General features: G+C 48.4%; 1 protein-coding gene across 2 annotated transcripts in view; it reads left to right on the top strand.

Moving 5' to 3' along the window:
* Positions 1 to 17,642, top strand: part of TMEM181 (transmembrane protein 181) — a 139,791-nt gene that overhangs the window by 75,761 nt on the left and 46,388 nt on the right. For both annotated transcript variants that reach the window (XM_075339644.1, XM_075339646.1), the window contains exons 4-7: positions 2,465 to 2,555; positions 5,633 to 5,754; positions 7,900 to 8,019; positions 8,113 to 8,193. In XM_075339644.1, coding sequence (XP_075195759.1) covers positions 2,465 to 2,555; positions 5,633 to 5,754; positions 7,900 to 8,019; positions 8,113 to 8,193 — 414 coding nt within the window. The remainder of the gene's footprint in view (positions 1 to 2,464; positions 2,556 to 5,632; positions 5,755 to 7,899; positions 8,020 to 8,112; positions 8,194 to 17,642) is intronic.

Below are 17,642 nucleotides of genomic sequence, written 5' to 3'. Positions count from 1 at the left end.
GAAGAGGCCGTTTTACGGCTCTCTTACGAGGTATTATTTTACCCACCCAGGGACTGCTTTTGGACGTCCCAATTGTCTGGGTCTCCCAATAGAGCGACAAAGAAGGGAATTTTGTTTACTTACCGTAAATTCCTTTTCTTCTAGCTCTAATTGGGAGACCCAGCACCCGCCCCTGTTTTTTTGTGTACACATGTTGTTCATGTTGAATGGTTTCAGTTCTCCGATATTCCTTCGGATTGAAGTTACTTTAAACCAGTTTATAATTCTTTTTCCTCCTTCTTGCTTTTGCACCAAAACTGAGGAGCCCGTGGGAGCACGGGGGGTGTATAGGCAGAAGGGGAGGGGCTTAACACTTTTAAGTGTAATACTTTGTGCGGCCTCCGGAGGCATAGCCTATACACCCAATTGTCTGGGTCTCCCAATTAGAGCTAGAAGAAAAGGAATTTACGGTAAGTAAACAAAATTCCCTTCTTCCCCCTCACTGTAATATGGCCCCCAGTATTTCCCCCACACTGTAATATGGCCCCCAGTATTTCCCCCACACTGTAATAGGGCCCCAGTATTTCCCCCACACTAATATGGGCCCCAGTATTTCCCCCACACTGTAATATGGCCCCCAGTATTTCCCCCACACTGTAATATGGGCCCCAGTATTTCCCCCACGCTGTAATATGGGCCCCAGTATTTCCCCCACATTGTAATAGGGCCCCAGTATCCCCTTACAATGTAATATGGCCCCCAGTATTTCCCCCACACTGTAATATGGCCCCCAGTATTTCCCCCACACTGTAATATGGCCCCCAGTATTTCCCCCACACTGTAATATGGCCCCCAGTATTTCCCCCACACTGCAATATGGCCCCCAGTATTTCCCCCACACTGTAATATGGCCCCCAGTATTTCCCCCACACTGTAATATGGCCCCCAGTATTTCCCCCACACTGTAATATGGCCCCCAGTATTTCCCCCACACTGTAATATGGCCCCCAGTATTTCCCCCACACTGTAATATGGCCCCCAGTATTTCCCCCACACTGTAATATGGCCCCCAGTATTTCCCCCACACTGTAATATGGCCCCCAGTATTTCCCCCACACTGTAATATGGCCCCCAGTATTTCCCCCACACTGTAATATGGCCCCCAGTATTTCCCCCACACTGTAATATGGCCCCCAGTATTTCCCCCACACTGTAATATGGCCCCCAGTATTTCCCCCACACTGTAATATGGCCCCCAGTATTTCCCCCACACTGTAATATGGGCCCCAGTATTTCCCCCACACTGTAATATGGCCCCCAGTATTTCCCCCACACTGTAATATGGCCCCCAGTATTTCCCCCACACTGTAATATGGCCCCCAGTATTTCCCCCACACTGTAATATGGCCCCCAGTATTTCCCCCACACTGTAATATGGCCCCCAGTATTTCCCCCACACTGTAATATGGCCCCCAGTATTTCCCCCACACTGTAATATGGCCCCCAGTATTTCCCCCACACTGTAATATGGCCCCCAGTATTTCCCCCACACTGTAATATGGCCCCCAGTATTTTCCCCACACTGTAATATGGGCCCCAGTATTTCCCCCACACTGTAATATGGGCCCCAGTATTTTCTCCACACTGTAATATGGCCCCAGTATTTCCCCCACACTGTAATATGGGCCCCAGTATTTCCCCCACACTGTAATATGGGCCCCAGTATTTCCCCCACACTGTAATAGGGCCCCAGTATTTCCCCCACACTGTAATATGGGCCCCAGTATTTCCCCCACACTGTAATAGGGCCCCAGTATTTCCCCCACACTGTAATATGGGCCCCAGTATTTCCCCCACACTGTAATATGGGCCCCAGTATTTTCTCCACACTGTAATATGGCCCCCAGTATTTTCTCCACACTGTAATATGGCCCCCAGTATTTTCTCCACACTGTAATATGGCCCCCAGTATTTTCTCCACACTGTAATATGGCCCCAGTATGCCCTGACACAATAGAAAACATCTTCTATTCACCTACCCTTGGATACTGGAGTCCGCCAGCAGATAGCAGTAATGTGATGATGTCACTACGCTGGGGACACAGAACCCCAGTGTAATGATGTCATCATGTCCCCCCGCCTCGTACCTTAGTCTCCATGCAGTTCTGTAGACTGCAGGCCTAAATCTACAGATCGGAGAGCGGTAGTACAGGGAAATCTCCTGCTCTGCTGCAGAAATTAGCGGTGTCTGTGCACTCCTATAAGATTAGCGGTAGCTCGGGGAGCCTCCTGTGATTACGCAGCACTGCAAGTGACCAACAATTGTGCTGTTTCAGAAAATGAAATAAATAAAACTGGCCTTTTTTCCCCAAAACCTTTACAACCCCATTAAGGGCTGCCTTTTTATGTGTTATTGTAGTGCAGTGTTTTACTGTAAAACCTCAGATTAACTTTTTTTTTTTAATTTCCACCTTTCATTTTGCAGTTGCGCCAATATACTTTACAGTCTCCAGTCATGTCCACATACAACCAGCAGCTATGGCTAATGTGTAGAATTGAACTTGACAAAACAGATGGTAAGCTGAGCGCTAATCCTGTGTGATTACATTCTAGATGATGTGTATAAGGCTGCACTGCGATGTGTGTTGTAATGAAACTCTGGTGGGAGGCAAACGCGTTTCACATCAGACATGTTCACCACTTGTGTGCCTCCACATCATGGCCGCTATTGTGCTTCACCTGTCATCCTCACCTGGGACTGTCCACATGTAGTTTTGGTGTAATACCTGTATTTTTTGCGTATGTGTTACCATCACTCACTAAGTTGCGTTTTCTTGTCGTATGTGATTGTGTGACAGTGTTTCAGTACAATTTGCTTTTGTTCATTGTCATTGTTCTGCCCATCCTTTTTAAAGGAGACTTGTTTTCTAAGGCAGGGTACACATCTGGATTTTCGCCGGTATGACAGATGCGACGCACGCCAGTACAGTGTATACAATACACTGGCAGCGCAACAAGCGCCGGTCACATGCAGTCATGTGACCAGAGCATGTGACCCGGAAGTTGCGGCGCTGCCACTGTACTGTATCATACTGTACTGGCGTGCGCCGCATTCGTCAAACCGGCGAAAAGTTGTATATGTGTTCCCGGCCTAACTGGGGGGGTTCTGGATGCTTAGGGCCCGCACTGATGTATTCTTATCTACTGGATTTTTTTCTAAGTTTACAAATACATGTTAAGGCTATGTGCGCACTAGAAAAGTGATTTTTCTCAAGAAAATTTCTTAAGAAACGTCTGGGAGTTGAAGATTACCGCACCTGCTGTAAAAAAAACGCACCAAAACCGCGGGAAAAACGCGTGCGTTTTTGTCGCGGTTTTGCCACGTTTTTTCCGTAGGTTGGTCCCTGCGTTTTTTTTATGCTGAACTGCAATCAATAATATAGATAATAGATAATTGATAGACAGACAGATAATGGATAGCGGGAAAGATGGATAGATGAATAGATAGATGAGAAAGACCTATATAATGTTCCACCCCCCTGCATATTCTAAGCTGGCACCCTTTAGTGACTTTCATGTGGCACTAAAGGGTGCCTAGTCTTGTAGTTAGCCAAAAAATAAATAAATAATTAAAAAAAAAAAACAACACGTGAGGTCCCCCCATGTTTTGTAGCCAGCTAGGGTAAAGCAGACGGCTGCAGACCACAGCTGGCAGCTTCACCTTGGCTGGTAATCCAAAACAGAGGGCACCCCACGCTGTTGTTTTACATTAAATAAATAATTTAAAACAAAAAACGTGGAGTCCCCCCCAAATTGGATCACCAGCCAAGGTAAAGCGGACAGCTGGGGTCTGATATTCTCAGACTAGGGAGGTCCACTGTTATTGGACACTCCCCAGCCTAAAAATAGCAGGCTGCAGCCGCCCCACAAGTGGCGCATCCATTAGATGTGCCAATCCTGGCGCTTCGCCCCAACTCATCCCATTGCCCTGGTGCAGTGGCAAATGGGGTAATATATGGGGTTGATGCCAGATGTGTAATGTCACCTGGCATCAGGCCCTGGGGTTGGTGATGTCACGGTGTCTGTCAGATACCCAACATCACTAACCCAGTCAGTAAGAAATAAAAAAAATAGAGAACAAAAAGAGTTTTATTTGAAAAAACACTCCCCACATTCCCTCTTTCAACAATTTATTGACAAGAACAATCAAATCCGGGTCCGGCGTAATCCAATAAGGGGGGGGGGCACGATGATCCATACCATAGTTACTGTCCCAGTCAATGAAGAACAGAAGGTTCCCCATTGGCTGGGAGAGTAATGCAGTGACCTGAGCTAACATCAGTAGGTCAGCCAAGGTCACTACAGGGGATGACGAGCGCTGCCATCAGGAGGTTAGATGATATGTCACTGACTTCTATGCCCGCCGCGTTCTCAGCAGTATCGTGAGACCCCGTGACGTCACCGCCAGTGACAGTCTCGGGCCGCGGGCATAGACTGCAGTGACAGCGGTGACGTCAGGAGGCAGGAGATCGTCGCAGTAGGTAATGATCTCATCTCACCTCCTGACGGCAGCGCTCGTCATCCCCGCAGCTGCACGCACTGCTGTGTGTCAGAGTCTGCCTGCGCTGCAGGGTGACAAGCCGCTGATACTGCGGGCAGACACTGACACACTGCTGTGCAGGCAGCCGGGGGGCCAGAGCGGGACACAAACTGCACGGGCACCTGGAGGTCACACGGAAGTGCTTCTGTCCGGCGTCCAGGGAGTGTGACGTCTGTGTTTACTCTGCTCCGCTTCCTCTTCTGTCATAATGATATCACTTACTGCAAAACCGCAGGCAGCGATGAGCATTACCGCAGGTAAATCGCGGCTATACCGGGGGTATACTGCACATAATTTGCTACCTGCGGTATACCCCCGGAATTTCGCGATTACATTGCAGTGAATGGAGTGAAATACCGGGGGTATACCGCAGCTACCTGCGGAAAAGAAGTGACATGTACATTTTCTCAAGACATTTTCTCAAGAAAATCTTCACAAAGAATTTTCTTGAGAAAAAAAACGCAATGTGCGCACAGCTATTTTTATTCCCATAGGTTTTGATGGGAAATGTCTGCAGAAAGATTTCAAACATTTCTCAAGAAATTTCCACAGCAAAACCGCGGGTAAATCCGCGGGTAAAAACGCCTAGTGCGCACAGGGCCTAATACAGGTTTTTGTAGTTTTTTTGCAGTGTCAGTGTTTTATGTGCGGTGTAGCGCTCTGTGTAAATGTGAACAGAGCCTCAGATGGTTTTGGACTTGCATAGAAAGAAAAATATAATGATTGAAATTGTATTTTGATAAGGATCTTTTAAAATGTGTGTAAAGCCGTACCATTCCTACTCCTAGCATGTGAAATAGAAAAACATCATATGGGTTTTTGACATTATTAAACAAAAATAGAAAATATTGGTATAATACTGTAAATTTCCTTTTGAGCCCCCCACCCATGTTCTGGATTTCTTTGGAGAATCTGCATATACATTGCATTACTTTATTGGATAGTGAAAGAATACCTAATATTTATTGTACAGCTTACAGTACATTGGTTTTATTGGATTAATATTATTACTGAGATTTTTTTCTCCCCATTGTGTATCCATCCCATGTATAGATTCCAGCTTCCAGAACAATTTTACGATGTCTGTAAAAATTCATGGTGTCTCTTCTGATGCGACCGTGTCCTATGTAGATAACAAGCAGCACTCTCGTCCAAGGATCCTGAGTTGTGCCCAGGTATGAATCGCTGCCGGCATCAGGCTAGAGACTGTGACCGTTATGATGAGTGATTCTGTAAAATGTTAAGGAACTTTGCTTTCAGGATTTCAGTGCTCTAGGAAATGTCACATAGGTACATAGTATTCACATCATGGACACCCCTGTCCTCAGGGGGAAAGGGAGCTGACTTCCTCCACACGCAGCAGATACCGGTTGTTATATAGCCAGCATCTGTCTCTAACAGTGGCTGCTGGTGCCAAAGCTTTTAACGATTTAAATGCCAAACTTTGACAGTGGCATTTAAACAGAATTCGCACTTGTGCCCATATTAACCAGCCCCCATCTGCTGCTCTTGGTGGGATCACATGGGACTGAGGGGTTACAATGACAGCTTTGGGTCTGAAAACCCTCTGTGCCTCTTTTATCTGAATTCCTGTGAAGCTCAGCCATAGGAAACTGAGATTTTCACTATATCCTGCAATACTGTGGTATTGCGGGGGGTGATCAAGTCCGCTCCCTGCCCTTAAACATAACCAATCAAAGCCTGCTATGTACACAAAACTGGTATCGATAAAGTCATCACCGTGTAAAAATTAATCCAACAGCAAAATCCAAATGTTATGGGACTTGAAAAATGGCGACACACGGCCCCAAACATTTATTTATTTTTTCAAAATATAAATAGAAAAAAGTGGATGCATGATTGGCATCGCATATAATCGGACTGAGCGGGACAATCATGTTTCCGGCCCTATTTACTGCACAATGGTGTAAAAACAACCAAAAACCAATGGGGATTTTTTTTTTTTTTACCATTTCATCACACTTGGAGTATTTTTCCCCTTGTGTCTGTTAATTACGTGATAATATGAATCGATACCATTAAAAACTACAACTTGTCCTTTAAAAAACAAGCAATGTGTGAACAGAAAAATAAATGTATAGCGCTGAAAGAAGACAATTAATAGAGAGCGTGAAAATACAAAGGGAGGGATAAAGGCTGTGCATACTATATATATGCTTGGTCGTCTCTTCCTCTGTACTTTCTTGTAGCCGTACATTTCATCACAATAAGTGAAAAGCAGCAAAGTTTATTCTAAGGAGATTTCTTTGGCTTTTGGACTCCAATTCTGAATCCATTTCCTTATCTACTTTTGTCTTTACTCACATGTAGAACACGAACAGGCAACGACAATGTATTTGTAAAGAGGACCTGTCACCGGATCAAATATATACATATTTTTTAAGTCATTTTTTACATGGTCCCAGAAATATGGGCCTCTTCGTTTTATTGGAAATTTAGATGGTCTTCACCAAGCATGACTCCCAGGATTATCTAGGGTCCTGTCTTTGGGTGCCTCCGCGTTACCTGTAAGCACCGCCATTTTGTAAAGACCTTTAAAAATCAGCACTAAACAAAGGCCAATATCTCGGTAACCACATGGGGAATAAAAACAAAAAATGAAATACTCTGGAGCAGTAGGAATAAAGTGCAATTTTGTCACTTGTGACTCGGTGGCAGGTCCTCTATAAAGGGGTTTTACCCAGGAACGAAGTTTATTTTAAACAATAGATCTTATATAATAATAATAATAATAATAATAATAATAATTTTCACAATTGGATGTTTAAAAAAATGTTCCTGCGCTGATATTATATATGGGCCCCTCCTGCTGTGTACTGTGTAATGGGCATACAGGGACATGGTCTGATCATAGCACATCTGTTGGGCAGGGGAGGAAGCAAAAAAAAAGTGTACAGACATTACAACATGGGATCATATCTGGTTCTTTTTTGAGGTAAAACATTTCCCTGCTTGATATTAAAAAATATTTTACCTCATAGAATAATTTGCTATTCTGTTCTGTAATATTTGTATACTCTCTTTTACTTCCTCCCCTGCTCAGGAGCTGTGGTATGATCAGACCACGTCACTGTACGGTCAGACACAGCCATTACACAGTAGATAGCAGGGTACATATATAAGATTATCTCAGCACAGAAACATTTTTTTTTTTTTTTAAACATCCAATTGTGGAAATTATTATTATTCTAAGATGTATTGATTCAAATCAACTTTAAAATGAACATTGTTCGTGGGAAAACTCCTTTAAATAGGTTTTCAGTGTTTCTTCTAATATTTTCTATTCTCTTTGCTTTCAGAAATGTGATGAGATTATAGTTGTCCATCTGGGGTATCTGAACTATACCCAATATAATCTAGATGTCCGCTTTGAATATCTGAATCTGCTAAAATACACTCTTACAGCTGTCACCTTCACGGTGAGTATATTCTGATAGATGAAGCCGGACCAGCCACTTATAGTTCATTCTATACCTTACTACTAAGTAACTCGTGTTTTGCATTTCTTTTAGTGGAAGACCTACAACCCAACATTTTCTCAAGTGGAAATCTGGTTCCGTTTTGTGTTTGTGGTGCTCACTTTCATGGTGACTGTAAGTATGCTCTTCACAGTATAGCTGTTTTTATGCCATGGCTCCCCCTCTTCATCAAGCTATGGATGTGCATGGACTGGCTATGGAAAATAATCTGTAGGATTTGTATCCTGATGTCGGTCCATGCACGTTCAATGACGAGTACAAACCCCTGTACAGCACAACAGACTGCAAATAAGGGGCAGGTCAAATGAGCCGTATGTCGCAGTTTTTAATTATTTTTTTTCTTGCGTAAGATTGTAATTTACCATTTCAGCATCCAACGTTGCTCACTGACGTGGCCTCCTGACCTGCAGTATTAAGAATAACCCTTTTAGTTTGCGTTTACCAGTCATAAGGCTCTTAAGTCTTTAGGTGGAGGAGTGCCAGGAAAGCATTTAGTTTCCAGATCTGGATTCATATTGTTGTCGCAATCTAATTTTTTTTATTCTGTTGACGTCTATTACTGTGCAAGTGTTCATTATTATAGTCCAGTAAGAAATATCATGCACAGAAACATTCAGCTTCCATGAATCATGTCACATTGTATTACTTTAACTATTACTTGTATATGAGATGGGAGGTTTCATGGACTCAAGGAAGAAAAGTCATTTTCTCTGACGCCTCATTGGGGGACACAGGACCATGGGACCATGGGTGTTATGCTGCCTGTCCATAGGAGGACACTAAGTAGATGCAAAAGCATAGCTCCTCCTCTGCAGTATACACCCCCTGGCCGGGCCAGGCGAGCTCAGTTTTAGCTTAGTGTCTGTAGGAGGCACTTCCTTTCAAGGTTTGTTATTGTTTGAGGGCGACGGTTTCCTTTTGGGACCGATCTCCCACTACCATCAACGGGCGGGAACGTGGAGTGTCGCCTCCATGTACCCCCTCCTGCGGTGCTGGATCTTGGGCTGGACGACGGGTTCCACAGACACCGATTTTCCAAAGCCCAGGGTAGAGGCCTGTGCCCCTATAGCCCAATTCCTCAGCCCCTCTCTGCAAGCTCTGAGTTGAAGATGGCACGAATTCCTCAGCCCCTCTCTGCAGGCCCTGAGTTGAATATGACACCGACACAGCAAGCTTACTCTGCTATTTTCACTGCCTGGAAAGCAGTGTTTTAAGGTGAGATCCCCCCTGACTGGCTTTCCCAGACAAAGGGAGAAAAGACGCTGCAAGGAAGGCTCCCAGGACACTTACAGTATTTATTATGTGCAAGGATCCTGCACACACAGTGTTAACTTTCTCTAGCTTGCTGGCTGGAGGAGGGGGAAGTTCTGCTGTTTGCAGAAAGTCCTGCAGATAATTTCCCAGGGCAGGGGGAGGGCCCAGGGCTCAGGGACTCACGCTGTTTTTATTTGCTCTGTTTATTTGCTCGAGCAGAAAAGCCGGCTGATAACCACCGGTGACAAGCTGTGTGCTGACTGTAGGGAGAGGGAGGAAAACTATCAAAAGCTCCCTTCCCGCCGTTTTTTTACTACCCACAGCAGGGTGGGGTACACTGACTCATCTTCCCGCTCTTTTAGTGCTAAGCCCCGCCCCCCCGCGGCCGCGATACGCCCCCCCCCCCAGGAAAGCGTGCGAAGATCTTCATAGAGCTTAACCCTTCCTGAGGACAGGGCCATCGGCTGATTCTGGTGTGGTGCTTGCTTCAATTGTAGCTCTGCTGAGCATTGCTCCCCCTCCTGGCATACTCCTATTAGGAACATGCAGAAATCTAAGGGCACGAAGAGTACTAAGGCCCACATAGTCTATTATTCAGCCTGCACTGCCTGCCATGCTAAGCTACCACGTAAACACACCTCTTCTCTCTGTGAGTCCTGTGCCCCTATAGCTCCCCAAGACCCCCCTGCCACCACCGCCGCAACCGGCGGCCCAGAGCCTAGGGCCCCCTGCCCACCGGAATGGGCACAGTTTCTGTCCCAATCCATGGAAAAACTGTCACAAAACCTGGTTCTGGCTATGCAATGTCGTCCTCCACACCCTTTTTGGTCCCTGGACGGAACGCAGCCTGAGGATACCCCCATGGAGGATCCTTATGAGGTAATCCAGGCACATGCTTCACCGGTTGCAGGGATCAGTAAAAGAGCACACGGTCGGGTGTCTCCAGCGGGCTCTCCCTCGGGAGCACACAGGGCAGGCTCTCCCACACGCTCCACGGCTTCTGATAAGCTGGAGGAGGGAGAATGCTGTTTGTACCAGGAGGATTCCTTGGTTTCATCACCCCCAGATGATCAAACTGCAATAGACTCCCTTATAGCAGCAATCAACCAAACTCTGCATGTGGAGGGATCCCCCATCCACTACCACTGACCATGCGGTCTCCTTTAAGAGGGCAAGGAAACCCCAAAAGGTTTTCGCTGATCACCCAGAGTTTCAGGATATCCTCACAAAGCAAAGGGAGAAGCCTGACAGGCGCTTCGGTAACCGAAAACTCATGGAGTCCCGGTACCCTTTTGCCTCACCTGCCCCTAAGGGCTGGGCCGATCTGCCCTCGGTCGACCCCCCGGTCTCCCGCCTTACCACAAAGATGCTCCTGTCTTTACCCGATTGTTCTTCCATCAAGGACCTGACAGACAGATAGGTGGAGCACCTCGCCCGCTCTGCTTTTGAGGCTGCAGGTTCCTCCCTCTCGCCCTCCTTTGCCTCTGTGTGGGTCGCAAAGGCGATCTCGGTCTGGGCAGACTCCCTTAACACTTCGCTTGAGGAATCCCAGTTCACTCATACCTTCACAGAGGTAACAGCTCAAATTGCCGCTGCGGCGGAGTACCTCATCCAGGCCTCCATGGACGCTGCTACCTGCGCAGCGTTTGCCGCCTTAAATACCATAGCCATCCGTAGAGCTCTCTGGCTCTGACAATGGCGAGCGGACTCTGCCTCCAAGAAGTCTCTCACGGGCCATCCCTTTTTTCCAGACCGATTGTTTGGCGAACGTCTGGACAAGCTCCTTTCTGACGCCACGGGAGGAAAGAGTACCTCCCTCCCCCAGCTGAAGTCCAGGACGTCCTTCACCAGACATCCACAGTCCTCGTTCCGCTCCTTTCGGAACTCATTTGGTTGGTCGACATCCTGTGCTGTCCCCGCCACCAGCCGCGGACTACGCAGGGACCGACCTTCTCAGCTCTCCCCGAAATCCACTTCGTCATGGCAGCCTAGACCGAAACAGTCCAGGACTAGGGAGACTCGGCCACGACGTTTTCCCCCCTCATGACTCCTTCGGCGCCCCGGAAGACACACTCATTGTAGGAGGTCGACTGCGGCTCTTTCAACACATCTAGGCTGCCGCCTCAGACGACAAATGGGTGCGAGACCTTGTGTCTTCCGGTTACCACATAGAATTTTGGACCCGACCCCCGAGTCGGTTCTTTCTCTTAAACCCCCCAAAGACTCGAAAACGACGCAAAGCTTTTTTCTCAGCAATCCACTCGCTCCAAACAGCAGGAGTGATAATACCTGTCCCAGACGACGAGAAGTTCGGGGGTTTTTATTCCAACCTCTTTGTGATCCCCAAAAAGGATGGGTCAGTTCGACCCATCTTGGACCTCAAACACCTAAACAAACGTGCACGTACGGAGATTCAGAATGGAGTCCCTAAGGTCCATTATTGCATCCATGGTCGAAGGGGAATTCCTCGCCTCCATAGACATCAAGGACGCGTACCTGCACATACCCATCGCCCCAGATCACCAAAAGTTCCTCCGCTTCGCAATTCAGGACTCCCACTTTCAATTCGTAGCTCTACCCTTTGGCCTTGCCACCGCACCAAGGGTCCACCACAGTCATGGCGGCCGCCATGAGCGTCCTTCACGCCAGGGGAGTAGTCGTTCTCCCTTACTTGGACGACCTCCTCATCAAGGCCCCCTCCTTCCGCGACTGCTCAACCAGCATACACATCACTGTGGACACCCTATCCCGCTTAGGGTGGCTAGTGAATCTGGACAAATCATCCCCGATCCCATCACGATCCATCACCTTCCTGGGCATGTCCCTGGACACCCGTCGGAGCTTGATCCTTCTCCCTCAGGACAAGGCGTTCGCTCTTCAACGAGCGGTGTGCTGCCTTCTACGTCCTCCGTCTCGCTCCATTCAATTCAGCATGAAAGTGCTCGGCAGGATGGTGGCGGCTATGGAAGCAGTACCCTTTGCTCAACTGCACCTCCGCCCACTGCAGCTAGCCCTTCTAGCGGCCTGGGACAAGAGCCCCTTCTCCCTGGACAGACATCTTCACCTTACGCCTTCAGTCAGGTACGCACTCCGCTGGTGGCTTCGGTCCTCATCCCTATCGAAGGGGAGATCTTTTCTCCCAGTGAACTGGCTGGTCCTGACCACGGACGCCAGCCTCCTAGGCTGGGGAGCAGTGTACCGGCACCACACTGCTCAAGGACGTTGGACGCCCCAGGAGTCTTTCCTACAGATCAACATCCTGGAACTCCGCGCAATCTTCCTCGCGCTCAGAGCGTTCTGCCCTCTGCTAGCGGGTCGTCAGATTCGAGTCCAATCGGACAATGCGACAGCTGTAGCCTATATCAATCGGCAGGGGGGCATCCGCAGCAAAGCGGCTTATCTCGAGGCCCACAAGATCCTCAGCTGGGCCGAATCGACGGGATCAGTGATATCAGCGGTACACATACCGGGGGTAGAGAACTGGGCAGCAGACTTTGAGTCGCCAAGGCCTTGCTGCCGGAGAATGGTCTCTCCACCCAGATGTGTTTCTACACATCTGCACTCGCTGGGGCACACCAGACGTGGACCTAATGGCCTCAAGGTTGAATGCAAAGGTACCCGCGTTCATAGCCAGGTCACGCGACCCGCAGTCCATCGGCGCGGATGCTCTAGTCTGCTCATGGCACCACTTCCGCCTGCCTTACATATTTCCACCTCTACCCCTGCTGCCGCGTGTAATCAGGAAGATCAAGGCAGAGGGAGTCCCGGTGATACTGATAGCACCGGACTGGCCCAGGGCACACCTGGTACGCCAAATTAGTACAAATGCTCACAGACGCACCGTGGCGCCTTCCAAACATCCCATACTCACTGGAGTACACCAGACGTGGAATTAATGGTGCTCTACAAATAAATAATAATAATCTAATGGCCTCAAGGTTGAACGCAAAGGTACCCGCGTTCTTAGCCAGGTCACGTGACCCACAGTCCATTGGCGCGGATGCTCTAGTCTCCTGAAGTCGTTTCCGTCCAACTTACATGTTTTTTGCCTCTGCCCCTGCTGCCGCGAGTAATCAGGAAGATCAAGGCAGAAGGAGTCCCGGTGATACTAATAGCACCGGACTAGCCCAGGTGCGCATGGTATGCTGAATTAGTACAATTGCTCATGGCGCCTCGTAAGCATCCCAGACTTGCTGACCCAAGGGCCCATTTCCCATCATAACTCCAGAGCCCTGAAGCTGACGGCATGGCCATTGAGACCTGGGTATTAACAAGAGCGGGATTCTCTCCCGCGGTTATTGCCACCATGATCAGCGCCCGAAAGCCTGCTTCATCCCGCATTTACCACCGTACGTGGAAAATCTTCCTTTCATGGTGCAGGGAAACTAACGTCCAGCCTATGCCTCTGGCCATCCCCAGAATTCTCGACTTTCTACAGTCTGGCTTGCAAGCGGGGTTGGCTCTCAGTTCCCTTAAAGGGCAGGTCTCAGCGCTCTCAATCTTCTACCAATGCCGCCTGGCTCAAAAACCGCAAGTCAAGAACTTCCTCCAGGGCGTTTCCCATCTAGTTCCCCCGTACAAACGGCCGCTGGAACCATGGGACCTCAACCTCGTTCTGGACGGTCTCCAGAGGTCTCCCTTTGAACCCCTCAAGGAATCCTCCCTTGCTCTTCTGTCTTGGAAGGTAACATTCTTGGTGGCAATTACGTCCATCAGACGAGTTTCAGAGCTGGCAGCACTCTCTTGCCGCGTGCCTTTTCTGATCTTTCACCAGGACAAGGTGGTTCTGCGCCCCCTTCGGGATTTCCTTCCAAAGGTTTTTACCCCGTTTCATTTGAACGAGGACATTGTTCTGCCTTCCTTTTGTCCACACCCGGTTCATAGGGTGGAAAGGTCTCTGCATTCGTTAGACCTCGTCAGAGCTCTCAGATATTACATATCCAGGACAGCCCCCTTTAGGAAAACGGACTCTTTGTTCGTCATTCCTGAGGGGCCTAAGAAGGGACAGGCAGCTTCAAAGGCGACGCTGGCTCGCTGGATTCGCTCTGCGATCCAGGAAGTCTACCGCTTGCAACTCAAGCCCATTCCTAGTGGGCTGCGGGCTCATTTCACGCGAGCAGTTGGCGCTTCGTGGGCCATTTGGCATCAGGCTTCAGTGGAACAGGTGTGTAAGGCTGCGACCTGGTCTAGCCTACATACGTTTTCAAAGCATTACAGAGTCCATACCCAGGTTTCAACTGAGGCAAATCTGGGTAGGAAAATTCTGCAAACGGCAGTAGAGCACCTCTCTCAGTAGGCGCTCCAGGCTGTCTGGGACTGGTTCCTAGTCCTTGGGTTGTGTTGTCTTCTTTTATGTTTCCCACCCATGGACTGCTTTAGGACGTCCCATGGTCCTGTGTCCCCCATTGAGGCGTCAGAGAAAAACGGATTTTTGTGTACTCACCGTAAAATCGTTTTCTCTTAGCCATCATTGGGGGACACAGCACCCACCCTGTTGCCCTGTTGGGCCTTGGTTCTCTCAGTACCTTATTTGGTTATGACTCTTTTTTTTCTCATGTTCCTCTGTTGAGCTAAGTTTTTACTGTTTTTTTCTCCTACTGCTTGTGTACTAAAGCTGAGCTTGTCTGGCCCGGCCAGGGGGTGTATACTGCAGAGGAGGAGCTATGCTTTTTGCATCTACTTAGTGTCCTCCTATGGATAGGCAGCATAACACCCATGGTCCTGTGTCCCCCAATGATGGCTAAGAGAAAACGATTTTACGGTGAGTACACAAAAATCCGTTTATGTGGCACCTGAGAACAATGGAGGGCATGAAATGAAAGCTCAGGGAAAAAAAGTGACATTTTTATTCTTGTGCCTCCCAAACCAGTCTTTTCAACCCACACCAGCCTTAGGAAAATGATGCACAGTCAGTACACTGATAGGCAAAATGTGTTTGATGGGCAGATATGTTTAATAAATATAGTTTTGCTAATTTAAATTTTTCTCACCATTATTCACATTTTAATTTTGAGCTGATTTAGCGACAATATTTTTTTCAAGAATATCTTATACTAATTTGTTAAGGGCTATTCTCACTTTGCCCCTGAGCAGCTCACAGCTCTGCAGGCTTTTTACTTCCTAGTTGCTTAGGGGGCTGTGCACCTTCTTGACTGACAGCTCTGGTTCGGAGTTTTTTTCCTGCTACATCATATTGACAGTTTGTTACAGTTTCAGTCTACACTGTTATAGTTACATATAGAAGAAGAGAGCAAGCACACAGCTCAGGAAAGTGAGAGACCTGATTAAGAGAACTGCTGATGCTGGTGGCTGGGAGATTGTGATTATGCAGGACTGATAAGATCCCTGTCAGGAGCTGAGGCAGTGAGAAGCTAACTGCTGAATAGAAATCAACTAGCTGGAGATAACTAACTAGCATGTTAGACTATGTGTGCACGCTACATCTTTGTAGTGACCACAAAAATGCAGCGTTTTTGGTAAAAACGCATCAAAAAAGTATGTGTTTCTCTGATGCCTCATTGGGGGGACACAGGACCATGGGTGTTATGCTGCCTATCCATAGGAGGACACTAAGTAGATGCAAAAGCATAGCTCCTCCTCTGCAGTATACACCCCCTGGCCGGGCCAGGCAACCTCAGTTTTAGCTTAGTGTCTATAGGAGGCACATCTCTGCAGACTACTGCAGCAAGAATTTTTTGTTTTTAGAGGGCGACGGTTCCTTCAGGGACCGATTTCCCAAAACCATCAACAGGCGGGAACGTGGAGTGTCGCCTCCCCGTACCACCTCCTGCGACGCTGGATCCTGGGCTGTTACTCACTCACTCAGAGCCCAGAGCAGATGAAAACTTCCTCAGTCCTCTTGCAGGCTCTGAGTTGATATTCGCTCCGCCACAGCGTGACCAGACTGCCATCTCCACAGGAGTTGAGGTGAAATCATTCCGATTTTTTCATAGCATTCCTTAGTCCCTCTTGCAGGCTCTGAGTTGATACACGTTCTGTGACCGGGCACAGCAGGCATCAGAATCTGCACACTGGCTCCCTGACAGGAAACTGGAGCAAAGGTCACACTGACTGGATGCACATGAGCTGTGATTTGGCTCCCTGACAGGAAATTGGAGCAAAGGTCACACTGACTGGATGCACATGGGCTGTGATTGCAGACACCTGCAGAGCATTCCACCTGTGGCGGGGGGAGGGGACAACTCCCTGGACTAAGTGCACCCGCAGCTGCGGTACACTTATAGAGGTTTTTCTGTCCACCATTGTTGTACAGGGCTGGAGGGGGGAAGGGGAGTCCCTTCCCACCATTTTTTTTGTTTATTATATTTTCTCATGCCTTCTTGTCAGAGCTAAGCCCTGCCCCCTACGACACTCGATAAGCCACGCTCCCTCACGAAAGCGCGCGTAACCCTCCTCACACAGGATTTGCAGAGCATTGCTGCAGAGCATTGCTCCCTCTTGTTGTGATCAGAGCCTGTGGGCGTCTCTCAGAGCTGGCTTCCTCCTTCCCACAGGAACTGTGACGCAGGAGGGGGAAAGGGTCATCAGGGTTCTGGATGAGTTATAGCCTCACTTACATATTAACTCTGCAGAGCATTGCTCCCTCATTACAATCAGAGTTTGTGGCTCATCAGCCAGGGGCTGCAGTCACATGTTTTATGCCCTGCGCAACTACAGCAACAACTATAAGACTATTAATGTATCCTGCCACGCTGAGCTACTAGGGGATGATAGCACCTCTTCCTTCTGTGAGTCCAGTGCCTTTGTAGCCCCCCCCCCCCGCCCGTCATCATCGCAGCAACCGCTGCCAGCCCAGAGTCTACGGCTCCCAGTCCCCCAGAATGGGCACACTTCCCAGAACCTGGTGCTGGATATGCAACATCGGCCTGGACAGAACGCAGCCTCATGACACCTCTATAGACGGTCCTTCTGATAAGAATCAGCCCTCTGCTTCACCGGTTGCAGATCAGAAAAAGGGCATGACACCCATGGGTCTCCCTCTGGGGTTCACAGGTAGGGTTCTCCCACATGTTCCGCGGTCTCCGAGGAGCCGGAGGAAGGGGAATGATGTTTGTACCGGGATGATTCCTTGGTTTCAACCTCCCCGAGCGATAAAGCTGCGATGGGCTCCCTTATTGCAGCAATCTATCAAAACTCTGCATGTGGAAGATCTCCCATCCACTACTACTGACCCTGCGGTCTCCTTTAAAAGGGTGAAGAAACTTCAAAAAAAAAAAGAGCTTTTTGACGCCGCTTCGGTATCCGTAAACTCATGGAGTCCCGGTACCCAGGGCTGTGGAGTCGGAGTC

This window comes from Anomaloglossus baeobatrachus, chromosome 3, assembly GCF_048569485.1.
Source record: "Anomaloglossus baeobatrachus isolate aAnoBae1 chromosome 3, aAnoBae1.hap1, whole genome shotgun sequence".
Taxonomy (NCBI): Eukaryota; Metazoa; Chordata; class Amphibia; order Anura; family Aromobatidae; genus Anomaloglossus; species Anomaloglossus baeobatrachus.
This window is presented reverse-complemented; position numbering and strand designations above follow the sequence as displayed.